The sequence below is a fragment of the Rhinatrema bivittatum genome, chromosome 13 (assembly GCF_901001135.1).
Source record: "Rhinatrema bivittatum chromosome 13, aRhiBiv1.1, whole genome shotgun sequence".
NCBI classification, from domain to species: Eukaryota; Metazoa; Chordata; class Amphibia; order Gymnophiona; family Rhinatrematidae; genus Rhinatrema; species Rhinatrema bivittatum.
Window position 1 is genome coordinate 66,166,610 of NC_042627.1, and position 24,386 is coordinate 66,190,995.

At 45.9% G+C, this 24,386-nt stretch overlaps 1 protein-coding gene across 11 annotated transcripts in view; it reads right to left on the minus strand.

Annotated features, from left to right (window-relative positions):
• The window catches only part of TTLL6 (tubulin tyrosine ligase like 6), a 123,553-nt gene that overhangs the window by 2,883 nt on the left and 96,284 nt on the right, over positions 1 to 24,386 (minus strand). For 9 of the 11 annotated variants that reach the window (XM_029574554.1, XM_029574560.1, XM_029574558.1 and 6 more), the window contains 2 exons: positions 22,830 to 23,175; positions 21,802 to 22,051 (listed from right to left, as the gene is read on the minus strand). The exons of 1 other annotated variant lie outside the window; for it this stretch is intronic. In XM_029574554.1, the coding sequence (XP_029430414.1) occupies positions 21,802 to 22,051; positions 22,830 to 23,175 (596 nt within the window). The remainder of the gene's footprint in view (positions 1 to 21,801; positions 22,052 to 22,829; positions 23,176 to 24,386) is intronic. One more of the 11 variants, XM_029574556.1, reaches the window with a different exon arrangement.

Consider the following 24,386-nt stretch of genomic DNA (forward strand, 5'->3'; position numbering starts at 1 on the left):
GCGCCTGAGTGGAATGAGCCCGCAAGTCCACCAGAATCAGTCAACCCTTGCAAATGTATGCTGAAGTGATCGCCTCCCTAAGCCAACGAGAGATGGTAGCCTTAGAGGCCTTATCCACTTTTCACACTCCACCGAATAGCACAAAAAGTTGATCAGATCGACGAAAGAAATTAGTGACTTCCAGGTACACAAGAGAGTCCTACACACATCCAAAAGATGTAACTCCCTATCCCTAGGGGAATCTTTCGACCAGTTTGGAAACCCCGGCAAATCCACTGTCTGATTAACATGGAAGGACGACACCACCTTAGGCACAAAGGAAGGCAGAATGTGCAACGACACCCTATCACTATAAATCCGCAAAAATGGATCCCTACAAGACAGGGCCTGCTACTCAGAAATCCGTCTGGATGAGCAAATGACTACTAGAAAAACCGTCTTCAGCATCAAATCCTTAAGGGTCACTCTCTTCAATGGCTCAAATGGAGCCCCGCAAAGCACTCTAAGAACTAGATTCAGATTCCAATTTGGCAAACCTTTCGCACCGGGGAGCACAGACATTTAACCCCTTTCAAAAACTGGGTAAATTCGGGATGGGCAGCAAGCGTATGGCCATGATGCTTGCCCTTGAGTGCCCCCAAGGCAGTGACTTGTACTTGCAGTGAGTTGTACGACCAACCCAGAAACCAGTCCCTGTTGCAGGAAATCCAAGACATGAGAAACCTCTGCCGCCAGGGGATCTAATGCATGTAGTTGACACCAGTTTTCAAACACTCTCCATACCCTAATATACGCCATAGACGTAGCCAGTCTCCTAACTTGCAGGAGAGTGGAACTGACCTGCTCAGAGTATCCTTTCAAATGGAGTCTCCACCTCTCAAACACCAGGCCGCAAGACAGAAGTGATCCTCCTGATCCGAGAAGATGGGGCCCTGATGTAGTAATCCTGGGAAATGGGCCAGATGAAGAGGACCGTTCACCATGAGCCGAACTAGGTCCGCGAACCATAGGCACCACGGCCACTCTTGCACCATGAGAATCACAGAGTTGGGATGTGACTCTATGGGCTGAAGGATCCTTCTTATGAGAGGACATGGAGGGAAGACATACAGTAGGATGCCCGTTGGCCATGGGCACACCAGAGCATCCAGGCCCATCGAGCAGACTTCTTTTCTGCAGCTGAAAAACCTCTCTGTCTTGGTGTTGGCCCGAGTTGCCATCAGGTCCAGTTAGGGGGTTTCCCCCCTGGCACAGATACGATGCCACGCCTCGAGAGACAATTCCCACTCTCCAGGATCCAGTTGTTGCCTGCTGAGAAAATCCGCTTGCACGTTGTCGACCCTGGCGAAATGTGAAGCTGCGAGACCTTCGAGATATCGCACCTCCAGAGCTTCGGCAGGTCTCCTTGTTCCGCCCTATCGGTTGATGTAGCCACCATCGTGGCATTGTCTGAAATACCGGAACTACTCATCCCTGGACCAGGGGAAGGAAGGCCCGAATAGCTTGATGAACCGCTGGCGTCTCGAGCCGGTTGATGGACCAAGCTTTCTCCTCCACTACCCAGAGACCTTGAGCAGACCAACCAAAGCACACTGCTCCCCAGCCGGTGAGACTGGCATCTGTGGAAACCATCACCCAATCCGGAGGCTCCAGGTCCACACCTTTATCCAAATTCGGATGAGATAGCCACCAGAAGAGACTGGATCTGGACCCTCGGGATAGGGGCAAAGGGAGATGGTACCGCTCTGATGAAGGATTCCACCTGGACAACAGTGCACACTGAAGGGATCGCAGGTGAGCAAAGGCCCAAGGCACCAACTCTAATGTGGATGCCATGGATCCCAAGACTTTCAGATAGTCCCAAACCATCAGGATTGCCAGATGGCACAGACGCTTCACTTGGTACTGCAATTTCACTACCCTGTCTGTCGTAGGGAATACTTTGCCCTTGTGGGTGTCAAACAGGGCTCCCAGGTACACCAAGGACTGGGTAGGCTCCAGGTGACTCTTCTGGAGATTGATAACCAAACCCAAGGTATGAAGAGTGCTCATGACCCTCTGCAGGAACCGCTCGCATTCCTCCTTCGACTTCGCTTGAATCAACCAGTCGTCCAGGTAAGGATGAACCAGAATTCCCTCTTTGCGAAGAGCTGCCGCAACTACCACCATCACCTTGGTGAAAGTGCAGGGTGCCGTCGCCAGACCAAAGTGAAGGGCTTGGAACTGAAAATGTTGTCCCAGTACCATGAAATGAAGGAACCTTTACTGCTCTGGTCAAATGGGAATGTGCAAATATGCCTCCATGAGATCCATGGAGGTCAAGAACTCTCCCTTGCATACTACGGCCACTACCATGCGCAGGATTTCCATGCGGAAGCACGGGACTTGAAGGAATTGATTTACCTTCTGCACGTCAAGTATGGGCCAAAAGATACCTTCCTTCTTTGGAACCAGAGACGACATAGGAATAATGGCCTCTAAGGAGAGCAAACATCATAGGGACCTTGACACCGCCTCCTGCTTGCTGCGAGAGGTGATGCGGGACTCCACAAATGCCTACCTATTGGGTCAGAAAACCTCTAGTGCGTAGCCTTCCTTTATTACCTGCAAGACCCAATGGTCCGAGGTAATCTTTTCCCACTCTTTGTAAAAGTTGGACAATCTGTCTCCTACAGCGAGTACCAAGAAAGGACTGCTGCTGCCCCGAGCCCTGCTTTGCAGCCGCCAAAGCCAATTTGGTGGTGCAGAAATGACACGAATCCCGGAAACGTGCCCGAGACAGGAAAACCACCTTGTCTGGCTTCCTATCTTCTAGCAGCCTATTGCCCTGGACTCTCCTAACAGCTTCACCAGCTGGTCCAGATCTTCTCCAAATAGCAACTTCCCTTTAAAGGGGAGGTTACACAGCTAAGCTTTGGAGGACAAATCCACTGAGCAATTTCTGAACCACAAGAGCCTACAGGCCGCCATGGAAGAAACCATGGTACGTGCAGATGCCTGCACCAAATCATAGTGCTCGTTCACCAGATAAGCGATACCCGCCTCAAGACAAGCAGCCTGCCAGGACTCATCACCACCAGAAGGCGTAACCCAGAGGGTCTTCTGTACCCAGCAGAGACAGGCTCTCTGCATCAAGCTAGCACACCCAGCCACACACAGACTCAACGCCGAGACCTCAAACATCCGCTTGAGCTGGAGCTCTAGTTTATGGTCCTGCACATCCTTCAGAGCTGCAGCCCCCGCAATTGGAATCGTGGTTTTCTTCGTGACCGCTGAAACCTTTGGAATCTCAGAAGATCCAGTGTCTCCTCCATCAAGGGATAAAGCTTGGCCATTGCTCTGCCCACTTTTAGACCCACATCTGGGAAGTCCCACTCCAGGGTCACCAACTTCCGGATCTTTTTTGGCAAAGGAAAGGCAGTCGTCGGCCCCCGAAGACCACCGAGAACTGGATTCACTCCCTCATTATCTGATTCATCCTGAGATACCTTTACCCCCAACTCCTCCAGAACCTGGGGGATTAAGGGGCATAATTCCTCCCGTTTAAAGAGGAGTCGGGAAGTCGTCCGGATCATCATCCTTGGGGTCATCTGCTGAATCGGGAACAGGAGCTGCATCCTTTGCATCCGGGTCTCCCTGAGGGCCAGATGGGTCCCCCTGCGGCGCTGCTGCATCACCATCGTCTCCCACCCCGAAGGAGGAGAAAAGAGAATCCCACCTGAGGCTCACATGCTGTAGCAGGTCCCCAGCACCCCGGGAAGACATTTTGGGCTCAGAAGCAGCGGTCTTCACAACTCTCCCAGCGAGCCTTTTTGCCCCAGCCTTCCTGGCCACATATACTCTGTGTAGCAGGAGCACAAAATCCGGGGAAAACTCCCCTGGGTCATCCTCCCCCCAAGGGAGGCAGGCCGCCCAGGGCCATCCTCCCCGCCCAGAGCTCCCAGTACCATTGGGGAGAGGGGAGGAGGAGGAGAATCACGCAAATTCTCTGGGCTGTCCAGAGGGCTTTCCACCATGGGAGGAGGCGCCGGAAAAGCAGATCACAAGCCATGGGTCACCGGTCGACAACCTGACGAGGTTCCCTCCTGACCCAATTTGCATACGGGACAGAGGGAGTGGGAGTCCAGACAGCCCGAAAGTGCGCCACACACGCAGCAAGCAGCCATTTTGGACTTGGGCGCCATGATGGAGGAGCGCGGGACACGCGGCCAACTCCTGCTATGGCACACACGCAGCTCCAAAAATAAAGCGCCAAGACCTACCACTGGGGAACCCCTGACCACAAGGATCCCGCGGGAGGACTGCAAACACTACCCAGATGACCCCGCCGAGGAAGGAAAAGGCCCAAATTCCTCCAGTCACGAGACGGACCCAAAAACTCTGCGTTGCTGAGGGCCGCCGACGAGCACCAAGCTCCCCTACTCTCCCCCACACTGGTTGTCAGCAGCCGCTGACTAAGCTCACCACCGGTTGACCTCGAACACCTGAGGGAGGCTGTCTCTGTAGAGCCGAGCAGCTTCTCTTTTTTTTAAACTTTATTCTCTCCCCAGAAGGGAATCTTCCCCACAGGAACGGTGGTGTCCGAGAGAGCAGGTACGGAGGGCCGAGGGAACCAGAGCCTCTGGCTATCAGGCCCTCTGGAACGTTGCGGGCTAAACCCAAGCAGGGGCGTCCAACCCCCTTGGTCGCCCGGCTCCAACTGAGGGATGGCCCAAGAAGGTGCCTAACCCCTCAGGGAGCTGTTCTGTCGCCTACCACTAATTACTCTAAATTATAATGGTTTTTTTGGTTTGTTTTTTTTTAACTAACACCTAGACTGCAGGTATGCACCTCTACCTGCTGGAGTCAGAGAAATACTGAGAGACTGCAGGTGGCACTCTCGGTTAAGAGGCAGTGCCTCAAAGTTTTGTTTCTCTGACTCCATCGGCTGGTGGGGATGCTTAACCCACTGGTCTGGACTGATCTGGGTATGTTCAGGAATGATAGTTTACCCCAAAATGGATATGGTGGCAGAGCAAGACTGGATACAACTGAGGACTTGTCAGAGGTGCTTGGAGCACCACTGATGATCTTGTTCAGTCATTCTTTGGAGTCAGGACTAGTTCCAAAGGCAGGAGATAGGCAGAGATGGTCCCATTTGACAAAGGTGCAAGCAGGGAGGAGGTGGCCAGTTAGTCTGTATGTGGTATACTTAGATTTCAGTAAAATGTTTGAATAAAGTAGTTTAAGACCTTTGAAACTATTCTTAGGAGATTCATTAACATATAGTGTGAGGGCTAATCCTAATGTGGTAAACTGGGTTAGAAACTGCTTGAGTGACAGGTAACAGAGAATAATAGTAAACAGAATTCACTTTAGGGAAAAAAAAGGGTGACCCATGGAGTGCCACAGGGATCAGTTTTATTCAATATTTTCATAAGTGATTTTGTACTTAGGCTAGTAAGCAAGGTTTTGGGGGTTTTTTTTTTTGCAAATGTCAAACATCTGCAAAAGGGCTGATGCACCACAGGAAATGTAAAAATGAGGTGTGATCTAATAAAACTTGAGGAATAATACAGACTTGTGCAATTGTACATTTGGAGTTCAGCAACCCACATGATAAGACAAGGAACAATAAGCATCAAATGAGAGAGGTTTCTGGAGGAGTAATCCTCTCTTATTTCAAGGTCATGATCAGAGTCAGTGGGATCCCAGGGTCCTTGGGGAGAGGCATAACTAGCAGAAAAATGAATGTGATATCCCTTTGCATGAATCACTGGTGAGACCTCATCTAGAGTATTATATCCAGTTTGGAAGGTCACATTTCCAGAAGGACATGAGGGCTGCCACAGTGATGCAGTGTGCATCAGAAGCACTATGAGGTGGACCTTAATATTAAGCTTGAGACATTTACATGCCTGACAGCCATGCAAACAAATAAACATTTAAATGTCTAGAGGATGACCTCAAGAGATGGTGTGGTATTTGCATTAATAATCCATACTAAACTAGCCTTTCATTTTGCATTTAGATTTCTTCCATCTCTCTCAAAGATTTAATTTGTAGGCCTTTCATGTCCTCATTTGGGCAAAACTTCCACATTTATTTTAGCCAGGATGCTACTTCTTGCCCGTTGGGTTTCCAGCTCTATCCTTGCTGGGGCTACGGTGGCATGAGTCTTCACCCACTTGCATGTAAGCCAACCCATTGCAATGACAGTCCTCTGATCAAAATGTAAGGACTACTGTTTCCTCCAGACCCCAGGCTTCAGCCAGCCAGTAAGTGTTGCTGTTGCATAATAGCTGGTACTCTTTCCCACGGGAGCTGTAAGTGCTTCCTCTGCACTGTCCTAGGCCGGGAAGCAGAAACCAGGCTTGGAAGCCCAATAGCCTCTTCTAGTCTGCTAGACTACCATGACTTATTTTTTTTAACGACTTTTTTGATTGGTGCCTCTACTGTGGTAAAACGATTTCATGCAACTTGTTGAATATTTTATTCAGTGCTGTACCTTTTCAGTTCTAACTAGCTTATTCATTTTTCATAGTTCCCCATTTTAAGATTAGATATTCGTGAGATTGATTTTTTTGTACTTATTTCCTCCTGCAAGGACACTGAGTTTGACTACATTTGGCCACTGTTGTACAGCAGCTCATCTTGAACTAGGCCCAGCATCCTACTTGGGACTGATTTAAGAACTGTTTCATTTCTTATACGTTCCTGAGCTAGTTGCTCCAAAAGTTAGTAATTTGTAGGTCCCATAAACGTTATCCCTGTGTCAGATCCTGAAGATAAATTTTCTAAGGACATATGAGGCTAGCTCAAGTTGTTCATTATTTTTATTTTATTTTTATTTATTTATGTTATCATTTTAGTGCCTCTAGTCTCCCTTCACATTTCAAGATTACCATTGCTATCCTGAAAAGTGGTTCACAGTACAGGCCCCAACATTATGAGCTCCATAATGAATAAGCCAACAAGTGGGAAAGTTCTGGGTAACAGTACCTGGATAACGTTAGCTAGACGTTCCTGCTGAATATACTCAGATAACTTTAGGACCCGACTTACCTACCTAACTTTGGCTGGGCAGCAAACCAAATGTGGCCAGGGAGCGGGGGAAAATATTCAAATCTCTGATTTTGTTTGGTTAACTCCAAAAGTTAGCCAGATAAAGCCTTCTGAATATCGACCTCTATGTATGCTCTTCTTAATTAAGCAGAGTATTTCTATCTGTTGTGCTCTTTTTTTCATTTGGAGTGTGTTAGTTGTTTGACTATGTTCTCTCTTTAGTTTATATTCTTTAGTATGTAGCACTACTACTTCCCTCATTGAGAATGCCTTATTGTGTCATTTCTTAACATTGTCCTGTTGGCATCATTCTTCCATCAGGTTTCTGAAATGAGTTTTATATCAATATGTTCATTCAACACTAGGAACTCTAGTTCCCATTTTTTATGCTTCTAGCATTTATATGGAAGCACTTAGAAATCTTGTCTAGTGTCTTGTTTTTGAGAAAGGAGAGGGGGGCTATGATAAAGGCATTCAGATACTTCAGATGTTCAAATACTGAAGTATTTATTTTCATTGAAAAAAAATTCTAGAATAAGGGACAATGAAATGGGTGGACTTGTCTTAGAAATAACACAAGGTGAAATTACTTCTTACCTGATAACTTCCTTTCCTTAAGTCCAGTCAGACCTCTCCAGGTAAGTGGCTTTTGCTCAGCGATCAGCAGATGGAGACAGATCAACAGGCTCACTGATTTCAATCCTTATATACATCTGTGCTGACACTAGCCCGTCAGTATTTCTATAATAAGCTAAACTGCGAATAATTTTAATTTCAATCAATCAACAATATAAACTTTTGTCTTTTTTTTTTTAACCAATGGACTTCCAGAAGAATAAGGAAGTTAAGGCAAAGAAGTTTCATAGTATACTCGTAATTACTCACCTGTGGAGAAGTCTATATATTTAACATCTCTAACTCTTCGGACTTTCTTCTTACATACTGAGAATAAACAAAGTATGGTCTGAATGGACTTAAGGAAAGGAAATTATCTGGTAAGAAGTAATTTCACCTTCCTCTTCAGCCAGTCAGCCCAATCCAGACGTGATGTACCCAATCTACTCCCGAATAGGGTGGGGCACTACTCAAGCCCCTTGCAAGACTGCCAAGGTGAAGGAGGTCTCTTCTTTGAACCTCACATCTAGGCAGTAATGCTTAGAAAAGGTATGTGATGAAGCTCAAGTTGCTGCCTTTCAGATCTCCAAAGGAGTTATCAAGTGCAGTTCTGCCCAAGAAGAAGCCTGAGATGGAAACTTTGGAGATCATGAGATCCACATACCAAGGACAACATGGCCAGTCCGGTGCACTTAAATTACCAGACTTGGATGTCCCAAAATCTTCTGAAGCACTCTGCCTAGCAAGGGCCAACAGGAAAACACATATAGCACCGTCCCTGTGAGCCAGACCTGAATCAAGGCATCAATTCTAGATGAAAGAGAATCTCTCTTCCAGCTGAAAAATCCTTGCACCTTTGCACTCTTGCCAGTCACCATAACACCAGCAAGCCCCACTTGGTGACAATTTGATCAAAGACCAGTTGAGATAGAGACCATTCCCCTGGGTTGATTACATTGTGACTGAGGTAATCAAGCCAGTCACAACATTGTACACCCCCACTATGTGTGATGCCAACAGAGCCTTCAAATTCTTTTACATCTAAGTGAGGAGTAAATCTGTCTCTGACGACACCTGAGGACTTCTTGTCCCTTCTTGATGATTTATTTAAGCCACAGCTGTGACATTGTCAGATATTATCCTGACGGCCTATTCCACTAATTGAGTGAATTCCAGGAGAGTTAAGTGAATCGCTCTAGCCTCCAACCAATTGATGGCCAAGTTACTACTTCAGACGTTCACTGTCCCTGAGAACACTCTCCAGGCAGTGTATCCCCCAGCCTGACAGACTGGCATCCAATGTCATTGTCACCCAGATTGAGGTATCTAGATCCACTTCCAGCCACAAGTGATTGCAATCCAATCACCATTGCAAGATCATTGTCACAACTTCTGGATCTTTGTTTGGTGAGATGAGCTCAGCCATTATGCTTGTCAAAATTTGCATCCAGATAATCCAGCATCTGAGATGGTTGAAGGTTGCTTTTGGGGATAACAACTATCCACCCCAATTCTTGCAAAACTGAACCACCCTCTGGGTGGCCTCGAAGCTCTTTTGATGCGATTTCGCCCTTAGCGATCAATTGTCCAGATGTAAGGTAGACGAGAGTGACCCTAAAACAGGATGTGCACCATGAACGTAGAGGCCTGTTACTAGACACAGAATAAACCAAAGTGCAGGGTCTGAAGAGCAAGACAAAATGGAGTTTTGTGGCCATGTGATATTTTTGGCAGATTTTTATAAGATTGTTTTTCACACAGAGGAGAAGAGACTGTTTTGTCTCCTCATATCAGAGAGTTGTCAACACCTCCCAAATGAGAAGAAGAAACCTTGGGCCAGAACTGAGAATATGTCCTTGTTAAAATGTTGTTTCTAGCTTGAAACCAGCTATGAAGCAGGCATTGTTCTAGCACCTGTGTTTTGCTGATGAACTCTAGTGAGTCTGAGAATATTCCTAGGCACTGAGGCATAGATAACATCATTTGTATCCCACCAATCCTGTATCTATAGGAGGTGGCAGCATCCAATCTGGAGAAGAGTTTGAACCCTATGGAGCTGAATACCCAAAAGAGACTCTGAGTTACAGAGAGAGATGAACTTTAACTTCAGACAGATGATCTTGAATGTCTGACATTGTTTAAACAAACGTTCTGCAGATTTTACCTTTGGCCAACTGTTTTTCTTACTGTGAATTCCTTCACAGACCTCTGGAAAGTGGTCTGAGAGCCGTGTTTCCAGAACTGATTGTGCCAGTCACTACCATTGTGACTTGCAAGCTAAAACTGAGATTTACTCGGTACCGTTGCTAATTAAAGCACAAGTAACTGTTTGTCAGATTTACCCTGTAAGTATATTTGGTCAATTAGTGATTTTTATCCTTTTTGCTGTTACACCTCACAGACGTCTAAGAGATTTCTGTTTTTTTATCTGTCATCCAGGACAAAGGGAAATGGATCCATTCCCTTAGATATCAGACACAGAAGCCATTGCAGAAGTGACCCGGGACTGACACGTCACTTTGAAGGCTAAGAACACTGGTTCAAATTACTTTACAGCTGGGATTATCTAGATGGCAGTTGCATAATTTTAAGTGCAAGTTAAGCTTAAATAGCAGATATTCTTTGCTTATCGTATGTTTATGATATGTTATTCTTTATTTCTGTGCCGCTTATGTCAAGGACCCTAAGTGGCTCACAATGGAGCATACATAAATTAACAAACACGTAAAATCAAGCATTTAGCAGTCTGATAAAAAAAAAAAAAAAAAAGGAAAAAATTAATGCAAATACAATTAAAACAATAACTATAGTAAAAACATAAACATTAAAATTCTCATTAATTTAGATAAAACATAAATAAACTTCACCTAAATTGTCAAGAAAGACTATTGGCGTTTAGGAAAAAGCCTGGTAAAAAGAAAGGTTTTTAATTGTTTTCTAAATAGCTTGGAAAATTGAGTTAAGCGAAGTTCTTTGGGTAAATGATTCCAGTAATGTGACGCTGCAATAGAAAAAGCATGTTTATGGAATTTACTAAGTTGTACTTGGTGCAGCAAAGGGACATCCAATAGGAGCTTTAGAGATAAGGCTTCAAATGGCAGCAATCCAAGGAATAGTAAGGCGTTTGCAAAATGTTTGCACTAAGCTAGCGATTTTATAATTGATCCTTAACTGAACGGGGAGACACTGCACCACTAAAACTAAAACTAACTTTGAAATTGTAACAAACCAAAACCAAACAAAGAAATAATTGTACCGTATTATCCTTGTTCTCTCGTATGCTGCTAATAAAATAACTGACTACCTCATAAAAGTGTCTTGAATTTGCTTCCTAAAACCACTGAATTCGTATCGTAAAATTGTTGATTAAATCTGATAATCTACAGTAAGATCTCTAACCCAAGACATCCTTATACAGATAAGGATGGGCCAAAAGTCCTTCCTTGTGCAACGCTACCACTACAACCATCCTCACCTTCAAAAAGGTCCTTGGAGCTGTTGCTAACCCAAAGGGTAGGAGGCTTGGAATTGAAAATGCCAACCCAGCATCGCAAAATGAAGGAAACACTAATTAACCTTCCTTATGGGAATGGGAAAATAAGCTTCCATTAAATTCAAAGATGTCAAGAATTCTCCCTTTTGGATTGCTATAATCAAAGACCTTAAGATCTCCATCCTGAAATGAGTCTGTTATGGTTAATGGTGTTTGGGTGGATCCTTGGACACTGTGGCAGCTGACCACGCCCATGAGGGGGCAGTCCTGTGAGGGACCACAGTGTCAGGCTGAACTCCGGACAGAAACACAGATTTGAATCTTTTATTAAACAGTTTATGGAACCACCAGAGGTGGCAGTAGTGAGTAGTGGTTGTAGAGCCCGGCTGGGTGCGTCTCTCACAGAATGCTGGAACAGCGAATCCTCTGTAGAGCAGTGCTGTAGTGGAAAGAGACAGAGTTATGAGCACACAATAAGATTAACATTCAGAGTTCCAAGTAGAGATAGGAGAGCTCCAAGACAGGGAGAGCAGGCCCTCAAGGAGCGAGTACCTGATCCCTTAGAGCAGCGAGACTCAGTGGTGTTGTATTCACTAGCAGTAGCAGAGATTCCACTAGACGAGAGGTCTGGCACCGGAGCAGAGAGCAGGCCCTCGAGGAGCGAGTACCTAATTCCAGCGAAGCAGTACTGTAGAGAGAGATGTTTTCTGTACTCACTGATGGTGACTGTAAGTTAGTTCTTCCAAGTAGAAGGGTAGAAATAGCAGGCAACGACACAGGGAACATGGGCCCTCGAGGAGAGAGTACCGGTTTCCTGATAGCACCTGAAAGAAGCAGAGAGGCCCCCGAGGAGCGGGTACCCCGTTAGAGACCCCGAAGGGTAGTAAGAGTTCCAGATAGAGCTGGAGTGGCAGAGTAGCTTAGGAACGGAGAGCGAATCCCATCCGTACGAATCTTGTTGCTAACTCAACAAGCTAGCAAATACTGTAGGCAGATATACCCTGGAGTTGTGACGTCAGAACAGGGGGACGCCCCTGAGATTCGCGCCAACGTGGACATAAAGATGAGGGCAGCGTGCGCGCGCATGCCCTAGAGATACCTTGAAGGAGAATGGCAGGAGGCAGTACCAAAGCCGGTCTGGGGACGCCGGAGAGAACAGCAAGCAGACGCCGCAGCGGCCATCAATCCAAGGTGAGCGGGAGGAGCCGCAAGTAGATAGAGGTAGGCGGGACGAAGTCGTCGAAGACCGATGGACGCAACAGAGTCACCTTCAAGAACTCGATCTGCTTCAGATCGAGAGTGGAATGGAAGGAACCCTTCTTCTTTTGAACCACGAAGTAAATGGAGTAGCGGCCTAATCCTTCCTGATCTCACAGCCCTCAACTGGAGAAGCTGCTCCAGAGTTGCCTTTACAGCTTTCTTGTTGGAGAAACAACAGGGGGAAAGCATAAAAGTATTAGAAACGGGACAAGAGAATTCTAAAGCATAATCTTCTTGTACTATGTCCAGGACCTACTGGTCCCATGTGATTTGGGCCCATCTCCAATGAAACAGATAGATGGCTGCCTATCTCTGGCACCGGAGATAGGGCCCCCAATTATTCATTGTGTAGCTCCAGAGGATTTGGATTCTGAGGAGCCCTCTAACTCATTTCTTAGAATGAAAGGACTGGTACCTGGAAAAAACTCTAGTCCAAAATACCCTCATCCCTGCCAGAACTTCCTGCAACCCTGAAACCTATTGTAGGATAGAAAGTTCCTTGAAGGAAACTTTACTTTGTCCTCTGGGAGCCTGAATACCTTGTTTCCCCTAGGCCTTTGCCATTTTCTCCAGCTCTTCCCCAAATAGAAGTCTTTTAAAGGACAATTTTATCAAATTAGGTTTAGAGATAGAATCAGCAGACTAGCTGAGCATCCAGAGAAGCCTCTGACATCCAGGGTGGTGGATGCTTGGAATGCCCTTCCGGAGGAAGTGGTGAAGTCCAAAACTGTGAAGGACTTCAAAGGGGCGTGGGATAAACACTGTGGATCCATCAAGTCTAGAGGGCGTGAATAAAGTGGAGGCAGCAAAACACTGCACGGAGCAGCAGTAGCCACAGAGGCATTCAAACACTGCACGGAGCGGCAGTAGCCACAGAGGCATTCAAACACTGCACGGAGCGGCAGTAGCCACAGAGGCATTCACGGAGCGGGATGCCAGTGGCCAGTAGTCATTGTTCCACCTTCACGGAGCGGAAGGATGGAGGGCTGCTATCTCCAAAAAAAATAAAAAAAACAAACAAAAAATAATAACAGGGGTGGGTAAGAGTATGGGGCAAGGGTGTGGCCTGCTTGTTACAGCAGTTGCTGCCCCTAATTGAGCTGGATGTCACTTGGATGCAGATACGGCGCTGCTCTCTAAATTGGTGGTGGGGTCGAGGGGAATTAGGGCTGGAGGGTACTGGAAGCCAATAGTAACAGGTGGGAGAGAGAAAAAGGGAAATAAAAATGGATAAAGTGCGTAGCTTGCTGGGCAGACTGGATGGGCCGTTTGGTCTTCTTCTGCCATCATTTCTATGTTTCTATTATGGATACCACTTTCTGGTAAAGAAGCAAACCAAATTAAAGGAGGCATCTGCTAAATATGCCACCCTTGGCTCCAACTGTGACGATTCCTCTTCTGAGTCCTCCTGAATATTTTTCTCAAGATGCAAACCTGACCTCGCCACAATGTAACAGCAAGCTGAAATCTAAAGAGCCAGGCTAACAGCATCAAAGACCTGTTTAAAAGCATGGATTCTATCTTTCTGACCTGAGAATCCTTATGAGCAGTATCACCTTCTACTGGAATAGTGGTTCTCTTAGTTACTGAGCAGCTTAAAGTGTCCACACTACGAAAACAAAACTTCTCTTTCACCTGAGGATCCAAAGAATACAGTTTGGCAAGACAGTGGCCACCTTTAAAATTAGCTTCAGGAGTCACCCACTCTAAATCAATTAAATATGCATTGCTTGAAGAGGAAAGAACTCAGAGGCCTTCCTTAAACTAACCATAATCGGATCTTCTTTGGAAACAGGGGATTCCTCTTTCTTGTTCTCTGGAATATGTAAAGTACACAGAGACTGAAAAATCAGAGAAGCCAATTCGTCTTTATGAAAAAGATGCAGCATAAAAATATTGTCCTCTGCTTCAATAGGAAACCCACTCTTTCCAAATCCTCGTCAATATTTCTCTGAGGCAATCTGCCAGTCTCTTTTCCTCCTCTACCCTGGCTCTCTTCTTGCCCTGAGAGCCTGAAGGCGATGGGACAGCTGATGCTACTCCTAGGATTGCTACTTGCTCAGTGCAAAATGACTGCAACCCCTTAAAAATCTCCTGTGAAATCACAGTCGATAAAGAAGAGATCTCCAATGCATGCGAAGCTGGCATAACTGATACAGAAGTACATGTCATGCCAAGAGACCTCTGTTGCCCTTCCCTCTTGTGACAAGGCGATAGCTAAAACCAGAAGAATGCTGGGCTGCATAGAGAGAGGAATATCGAGTAAGAAAAGGGAAGTGATAATTCCCTTGTACAGGTCCTTGGTGAGGCCTCACCTGGAGTACTGAGCTCAGTTCTGGAGACCGTATCTCCAAAGGGACAGAGACAGAGGCGGTCCAGAGAAGGGCAACCAAAAAGGTGGATGGTCTTCATCAAATGACTTATGAGGAGAGATTGAATAATCTAAATAAGTACACCCTGGAGGAAAGGAGGAACAGAGGTGATATGATACAGACTTTCAGATACTTGAAAGGTTTTAATGATCCAAAGACGACAAACCTTTCCCGTTGGAAAAAAATCAGCAGAACTAGGGGTCACGATTTGAAGCTCCAAGGAGGAAGACTCAGAACCAATGTCAGGAAGTATTTCTTCAAAGAGAGGGTGGTGGATGCCTGGAACGTCCTTCCGCAGGAAGTGGTGAAGACCAAAACTGTGAAGGATTTCAAAGGGGAGTGAGATAAATACTGTGGATCCATAAAGTCTAGAGGATGTGAATGAAGAGAGGGTAGCTTGTGGGTAAGACAGCTAATACCTGGAGATAATACCCTTATTCAATAGATATACACGGTTAATGCGACTACGACAGTGCTCTATGCTTCAACAGCAAGCGGAAATGTGGATAAAAGGATTTGCAGTCACAAAAAAGTGGGGAGTAGCTTGCTTGTTACAGCGGTTACTACCCCAAATCAAACAAGCCTGATACTTCACTTTCAATACATATCCAGAGTAGCTCTCTGCTTCAACGGCAGGGGGGAATGAAGAAAAGATGATTTTATATTCAGACAACAACCAACAAGGACTGAATTACATGTCTGGGTAAACAAATAAGCATGGGTGTAACTTGCTTGTTACAGCGGTTACTACCCCGAATCAATTAAGCCTGATACTTCACTTTCAATACATAGCCAGAGTAGCTCTCTGCTTCAACGGCAGGGGGGGGCGGAATGAAGAAAGGTGGATTTATATTCAGATAACAACCAAAGGACTAAATTGCACAGGTTGGGTAAACAAATAAGCGTGGGAATAGCTTGCTTATTGCGGCGGTTACTACCCCTAACCAAATAAGCTAGATACTTCACTTAGAAGCAGTTCCTGCACTGCTCTCTACATTAATGGCGGGGGTGGAAGGGAAATAGAACCAAAAGGTTACTAAATGCCAAGAGTAACAGATAAGTATGAGAGAGGAGAAAAAAACAAGTGTGAAAGCTTGCTGGGCAGACTGGATGGGCCATTTGGTCTTCTTCTGCCGTTATTTCTAAGTTTCTTGATGCTCATGGCTAAAGGGTGAAGGACCGAAATTCCCTTTCACTGCCGTGTGGCCTCTGAAGCCTCTTCAGAAATCAGGGGTCCTGTGGGAAGCTTTAACATACCAGCATTCCCCACTCAGGCCCTTCCCACCAGCATAAAATCGTGGCTGTGAATCTCCCTTCAAATTGCAGCACACATGCGGCACAGCTTGGAACTGCTCCCCACCTGTGTCTCTCTCAAATTCCAAGCGGTACAGAGCATAAGTCTTTCTCCCACATTCTGCTGCCAGCATCATTTTACTCATGCTTCGTCACTGCCCTGCTTAGTGAAAAATACACGGTTCATCCAGATAAACTTCAATTCTGAAGACTCACCTAGCAGCGAAGCTCAGGCAGGCTCCCTGAAGTCCAAATGTAAACTCTTCCAATGCTGCAGCCTCACCTGCTGAGCAGCTCTTTCCAATCCTGGTTTTTTTTTTCACCTTTTATAGCTGGCTCTCCAATACAGCAAAAATATTTAAAGGGGCAAAGAATAGCAGAGAGAGGAGGATGAGTGGGGGGGGGGGGGGTGTCAAACTGTAGCAAATAAAAAATAGGAGAAAGAATGGGGCAGGGAGAGGATCCCAACCCAGAAATCCCCTGGAAGCCCCCTAGTCCTGACCTGTTCAACAGAGAGAGGGAGTGCAAGGCTTTCATCATTGCAGGAATTACCTTTTTTTTTTAATAATAACTGAGGGAGTGAGAGCTAGTTTTTTGCCCCAGGAGCTCCTCCAAACATTTCCTTTTCAGCCTACCAGCTCTCAGTCCACAGCACAGGATGCTTACTTATCGTCTTGCTGGAGACAGAGAATACTGGCAGGCTGATGTCAGCACAGATACATATAAGAAGCGACATCAGTGAGTCTGTTGATCTCTGTCTCCATCTGCTGGTTGGTGAGCATAACCCATTTGTCTGGCTTGGTCTGACTGGATGAAGATGAAGGAAGCATTTCTTCATAGAAAGGGTGATGGATGCATAGAAGATGGTGGTATTAAAAATGGTAACAACTTGAGAAAGCATGGCCAGCACAGAAGATCTCTAGGGGTGGGGAAGCAAGAGTACTACCAGAGCTAAAATAGGATCTACAGGACTGCAATAGAAAAAGAGAAAGGAAAATTGGTTCTTACCTGCTAACTTTCATTCCTGGAATACCACAAATCAGACCAGACTCCTAGGTTTTGCTTCCCTGCCAGCAGATGGAGACAGAGAAAAACGTTTCACATACATTGCCATATAATCTAGTGTGCCATCTGCAGTCCCTCAGTATTGACTTGCACCCAAGCCAAGATGATAATATGCAAACACTAACTAAACAGACCCAATTCCCATAATGAGCAAAAGCGAAGTCTCAAAATGGAAAATCCTTTTCAATAATAACAAAAGGAGAACATCATTGAACCCCCCTCAACAATTCTTCATTATATATAAACTGTCAGTACGAGTGGACTCTTCCAAAAGGATGGCACTCTGGACTGATCTGTGGTATTCCAGGAACGAAAATTAGCAGGTAAGAACCAATTTTCTTTTCCTGTTCATACCCAGATTAGTCCAGACTCCTGAGATGTACCCAAGCTTCTCTAAACAGGGTGGGACAGTGATAGCCTTGCTCGTAAAACACTCTCACCAAAACTCTTGGCAGCTGGAGCCTGGATATCCAAGTATAATGCCTGGCGAAAGTGTGCAATGTCTTACACGTAGCCGCCTGACTAATCTCTTGCAGCGACACTTGTTGTCACTCGGCCTAGAGTGACCTGAGAGCATGTCGAGTGAGCCCGTAAGCTCTCTGGTACAGAATGACTCTAACAGATGTAAGCCGAGCCTATAGCTTCCTTCAGCCAATGTGCAATAGTCCCTTTGGACATCTCATGCATTTTTCTTGGACCACTCCAAAGCATAAAAAGATGATCCAACATCCAGAAACTATTAGTGAGCTTGAGATATTGCAACAACACCCGTCACTCATCCAATAGTCAAAGTTCCCTCATGTGAGGCACGGACGCATCAAATTAGGAAAAACCGGAAGCTCCACCATTGGACTCAGATGGAATGCCAAAACCACCTTCGGAAGAAAAGAATGCACTGTGCACAACAACATAGCAGAGTCCGAAATCTGTAAGAAGAGATCTCTACACGACAATGCCTGAAGTTCCAAAATTCTTCTGGCTGAACAAATTGCCCCCAGAAAAACTACCTTCAGGGTTAAATTCTTTATAGTCGCCATCTTCAGTGGTTCAAACGAAGCTGAGCACATCTCCCTTAGAACCAAATTAAGATTCCAGGATAGACATAGCTTCTGTACTGAGGGACACAAATGTTTTGCTCCCCGAAAAAAGCGAACCATATCTGGATGCGTGGCCAGGGCAACTCCCTGCACCTTGCCCAGAAGACAGCCCAGAGTAGCCATTTGCATTGTAAGGAAGTTAAAGGCTAGTCCTATAACTAATCCTTTCTGTAGAAAAATCAAAATATGTACAAATGAAGCATGGATAGGCCTTACTCCCTGATCAGTACAACAGGATTCGAAAATCCTCCAAATCCTCACATCGGCCAAGGAAGTGGATGGTCTTCTTGCCTGCAGCAAGGTGGTAATGACATCTTCAAAATAACCCTTCCATGTCAGATGCTTCCTTTTAAAAGCCAAGCTGTGAGACAGAAGTGAGCCACCTGACGAAGAAGCTTCAGTAGATAACCGAACCTCAATGGCCTGCCTACCGCCAGATTGACCAGGTCCGCGACCCATAGTTCTGGACCACTCTGGAGCTACTAGAATCACCTCACCCAGATGTTTCTTTATCCTTTGTAGTACCTTGCTCACTAGTTGCCATGGAGGAAATACATAAAGAATCCCACCCTGCTTTCTTGCCTGTGACTGTAAAAGCAAGGCACCTTGGTGTTCTGTCATGATACCATTGAGTCCATGTCGGGCATTGTCCATCTGATCTGAATGAGGTGCATCGCCTCTGGGGTCCAGCTGTTGCTGACTGAGAAAATCCGCCTGTATGTTGTCCACCCTATGTGAGATGCCGCCAGTAGTGGCAGATATTGCACCGCCCAGCAAACCAACTTCTGGGCCTCTTGAGTCACTGCTCGACTCTTGGTTCCTTCCTGCCAGTTGATGTAAGCCACCATTGTTGCATTGTCCGGCAGAATTCGTACTGGCCAGCTGCATAACCGTGGTAGAAAGGCAAGCAACGCAAAACATACCACTCCCGTCTCTAACAACTGATAGACCACAATGCTTCCTCCTTCGTTCAATGGCCCTGCACCAACTGATCTTAGCACACTGCTCCCCAACCAGAAAGACTGGCATCGGTAATCACTATCATCCAATTCAGAACATCCAACTCCACTTCGCAACTCAGATTGGCCCGACCAAGCCACCATGAAAGACTGGATGTGGCGGCCCCCCTGAGTGGAAGTGGTAGATGAAACTCCTCCGGGGAGGAGGAATAGCCTAGTGGTTTGAGTAGTGGTCTACGAACCAGGAAACCAGGGTTCAAGTCCTGCTGTCGCTCCTTGTGACCTTGGACAAGTCACTTTACCCTCCATTGCCTCAGGTACAAAAACTTAGTTTGTAAGCCCTCTGAGGATAGGGAAATACCTACAGTACCTGAATGTAAACTGATGTGATATCTCAGATCAAATGTTGGTATATAAAAAATAATAATAAATAAGTAAAAATAATAAATAACAGGTTCCACTGGGAAAAGAGCCTTTTGCAGAGGCTGTTTATGAGCAAATGCCCAAAGAACCAACTCCAGAGTCGATGCCATAGAGCCCAGAACTCTTAGGTAGTCCCAGACCTTGGGTACCGAAAGCCCCAAAAGACAGGGAACTTGAGTCTGCAGTTTGAGTATCTGTTCCCTCGAGAGAAACATCTTCCCCACTCTGGTGTCAAAGCGGGCCCCTAAGTATTCCAGGGTTTAAGAAGGTGTGAGAATGCTTTTTGCTAGATTTACCACCCAGCCCAGAAATCTTAACTTCTGCAGAACCTGTTGTACTGACTGTCGAATGAGATCTGCTGACTTTGCCCGAATGAGCCAGTTGTTCACATATGGATGTACTAGTATGTCCTCCCTTCAGAAGACCGCCACCACCATTACCTTGGTGAAAGTACAAGAAGTTTGTCGCTAATCAAAAAGGAAGGGCACAAAACTGAAAATAATGACCCATAGGAACCTCTGGTGCTCAGGTCAGATACACCTCTGTCAGGTCTAGGGATGCCAGAAACTCCGCTTTACACGCTGCTGCTATGACTGAGCACAGTCTCCATTCAAAAACAGAGAATCTTGAGAGCCACATTTACCTTCTTTACATTTAAAATCAGTCTGAAGGATCCTTCCTTTTTCAGTACCACAAAATAAACTGAATACCTTCCTTTTCTCTGCTCTCCTGAAGGAGTGGGAACTATGGCACCCGAGCGCTGCAAGCGGTCCGCAGTCCCCTGTACTGCCACCTTCTTGGCGAGTGGAGCGCAAGGGAAGACAATGTATGTTTCTCTGAGCGGTCGAGCAAACTCTAATGCGTAGCCATCTCTTATCACACTTAGGACCCACTGATCCATTGTAATTCTGGTCCACCCATAAAAGACAGTCAGTTGACCCCCGACAGCCGGAACAGGACCAGCCTCGCCTCATTGCGAGGACTTGGCCCCACCAGTTCCCTGCCCAGCGTGTTCCAATTTGGCAGAGCCTTGCCTCTGAGTCCCCTAAGGGTCCCTATTCTGTCTAAATCTCCTATTAACCCGAAAACAGAAACAGACAGGAAACGACTTCTTTCCACCTTGAGGTTTTGTCCTCTGGCAACTTATGCTCTTTGGACACTCCGAGATGGTTTACCAGTTCTTCCAAGGCCTCTCTGAACAGAATCTTGCCCTTGAATGGTAAAGTCCCCAACTGTGACTTGGACCAGTCAGCCGCCAACCAGCTCCTCAACCAAAGTAGTTGCCTGGCTGACACAGCCGAAATCCTAATCCTGGAAGAAGTTCTGATCAGATCACATAAAGCATCTGCAACATATGCTCTCGCTGCCTCTAGATGCTCCGCCTGCTTTGCTGCAGATCAAATGTAGACTCCTTTGTCTGCATAAGCATACTCGTTGCATAAAATTACTGCAAACTACAGCACGTATGCCCAATGCAGGCATCTCAAAAATCTTTTTTTTTTTTTTTCCTTTCTTTTCAGATTGCAGGTTTTACACCTCTGCCATCTGCTAGAGACAGAAAAATACTGAGGGACTGCAGGTGGTACACTAGGTTATATGGCAGTGTCAGTGAAACTTTTTTCTCTGGCAGGGAGGCAAAACCCAGGAGTCAGAACTGATCTGAGTAGGAACAGGAATGGGCAGGCAAGCTAGGTCTCATGGTCATTGTCTGCCATCATCTTCTTTGTTTAGCCAATAGGATTTCATAATATGGGATGCAAAAAATGTAATACGGCTTCAAAATGAAAAAATCTGAGAAGTGCACTAGCAGGTATATTTAAAGTGTATTTTAAAAAAGGAATGTTAAAAGTAATTTTTATTTTATTTATTTATTTTTTTTACTTATTCTGAGAAATACGGAACTGGTTGAACTATTTAACAAGACAGAGGAGAAGATCACTGTAAGCCTCACTTGGATTTGACCATTTTAATTGCTGCCACGTCAAATAAAATTATTCATTTATGCAACCAGTAAAATACATTTTGTGCTATCAAGACAAAGTAGTATAGAAAAAATACAGTACATTTCAGTCTTCCAGTACTCTCCACTGCAGGTCAGCACCACAGGAGCAGCTCCAGACCCTTTCTTTCTTCTCACAGAGGATCCAAGAGGGGGGGGGGGGGGAAAAAAGGAAAACTACCTGCTGAGGTTCAAATTGAGCACATCCAGGGCATTGAGATGGTTCATGTGATCCAGGCGCTGAGAAACGGGGGCAGAGACAGAGGTAATCCTCAGCTCCCGTACTGGAGGCATGACCTGGCTCCCAGTGACAGCTGGTAAGATGCAGCCATTTGTAGTGAGAGCTCGCGCTTTACCAACATGGGGAAACATGTTCAGAGAGCCAGAAAACACACCATTCACCTGAGACAGTTTCCTGTTGCCAGTGCCTTCTGCAAGAGAGGAATGTTTTAGAGATATAAAATCCACGTGGGTGTTGTATGGTAACATGGCAAATGGGAAAACTCAATCTAGATCAGAAGTCACGCTCACTATGATTAGGGAAATGTGGAAGAAAGTTAAATCACCTGGTTCTTATACCATTCCGGCAAACTTAAATAATATTTTGGTAAGCTCAAAACAACTGGATGAGGCAAGGTTGGCAGTGTCACTTTGGCATTTTCATGGCTCTTGACGTCACTGACAGAATTAATGCACTGAGTCTCTGATCAAGCTCAGGAGGGAAGCATCTCCTACTGGCATCAATGTATCCCATGTTTGCTGACGATCCACTGAGACATGAAAGCAACCACTTATACAGAGGAAGCTATATTGACTGGTGCAAAGAGATGGCACAGGTGGCATCCTACAAGAGGTTAATATACAATTTCAATAATATCTGGTCAACTATTCTGAATAATTTGTAATTATGGAATGTTGTCTTTTTTTGTTGCTGTTATTCACAAGGTTGAGACTCAGGGTCTTTGCTTCGAGCTCTTTTATTTCCTTTTTTTCCTTCTCACTTGCTTTCCTCCACTGGTTTATACCAATACGTTTTATTCCTTAATTTCCTCTTTCCTCATCTTAATGACCCAACATAAACCAGCAAGTTTTTTCATTAGAATCCTTTATGACTACATTTCTTGTTGAGACAAACATCTTGCATTTGTAAATGGAAATTTTTTCTCAAAACAATTACATATATGTATTAAAAAAAAAGTCCATACTCACTGACAAGCGCCTTATTTTTGGCATTGGAAAATGACTGCTGGACTCCCATCTTTAGCTTCCTGGCCTCATTTATTCCTGCTGCTGCTGCTGCTGGTGTCCCTGTGTACAGGCCTCCAGACCAGCTTAAGCATTTTTTCTGTGGGAAACACTGAAGTACACATTGTGTAGTGGGGATCACCCTTCCACTGAAGTCCAAGAATCCAGAGATGCAGCCCTGGGTTTCCAGTGAAAGAGACCTGGCTTGGATTCTCAGATCTGTGGTTTGCCCTCCCAAGAAGGATATTGGAGCAAGGGACCTTAAAGCTTCACTGTCTTGGCACATAAACAAGTCTTGCATAAGTTGAGGCTGAAACAAGAAAGACCGGTGGAATATTATTCTAACAGAGCACATTAGGAGCAAAATTAGGAGAGTATGAAAGTTTTTCCATTAGTGAGTGAAATATTTCTGACAACCCTATTTCCTCTTTGTCCTGCCAGACCAGTAATCTGTGGAATTCTCCCTCCCACCAGCAGATGGGAGCAGAGTGCAAAAGCTTCATCTCTGACGTCATTATCATAAAGGCTGGCCCAGCAGAGGGAAAGTCAGTAGTCTCTGCCTCCAGCAGATGGGATGGAGCACAGATGTCGCTGGTCCAGCAGGGTAAGAAGGGCCCTAGGGCAACAGCCTTTCCTACAGCTTTCTCTAGGTCCTAGGCCAGGGTGGGGACCCTGCAGCATGACAACCTCCGTAGAGCCGATCTTCCATCCCCAGGACAACCAGTTGTTTTGGTCTCCTGGTTTCCCGACGAAAATCGCCTGTGACAAAAAAAAAAAAAAACCAAAACAACCCGGCCTGAACCATTGCTACCTGCCCCAGGCATGGACAAGAGGAGGACGTGCGCCAGGTGCAGGGCTCAGCGGGTACCTAGCATCGCTGGCTCTTTCTGCCGCAATTGTGATGGAAAAAAAGCAGGCCCCAGTGGATTAAGGGGTCAGGGCTGGGCCACTTGAAACGCGTGCCGGGGGAACAAGTTTCAGGGAGGTCAAGGTATTCCTCCAAAGCTTTGGAGGGTAGGGCAGCCCCAGGCAAGCAGCGTCAGCGACCAGAGCCCCCGGGGGAGGAGGAGTCAGAGTTTTGCCTCGGACTTCACCCTGACTATGCACCAAGCCTATCTCCAAATGAAAGATAAGCAAAATTAGGCTCCTTCAGGGGAAAAGTCCAAGCCAATTTAAGGCTGGAAAGACTGGAGTCCTGCGATGGAACCCCAGGGGATGTTCAAGGAGGAGGAGGGCTCTTCCCAGGAAGAGAATTTAGGGGAGGAAGATCTGGAGGCTAGGGACTCAGCTGTGTATTTGTTTAGGGCAGATGAGTTGGGGGGGGGGGGTGGCCCTAATTACAAAAGTCTCGCTGGTCTTAAGTCTGAAAGAGGAAATACACAGCTAGAATGAAGGGAAATCCCATTCTGACAGGGATTAAGAAAACTTGCAAAGCCTTTCCCATCCATTCAGCAATCCAGGATATGCTGACAGTGGAGTGGGAAATCCCTGAGTCTAGGCTTAAAAGCCATAGAACTATGC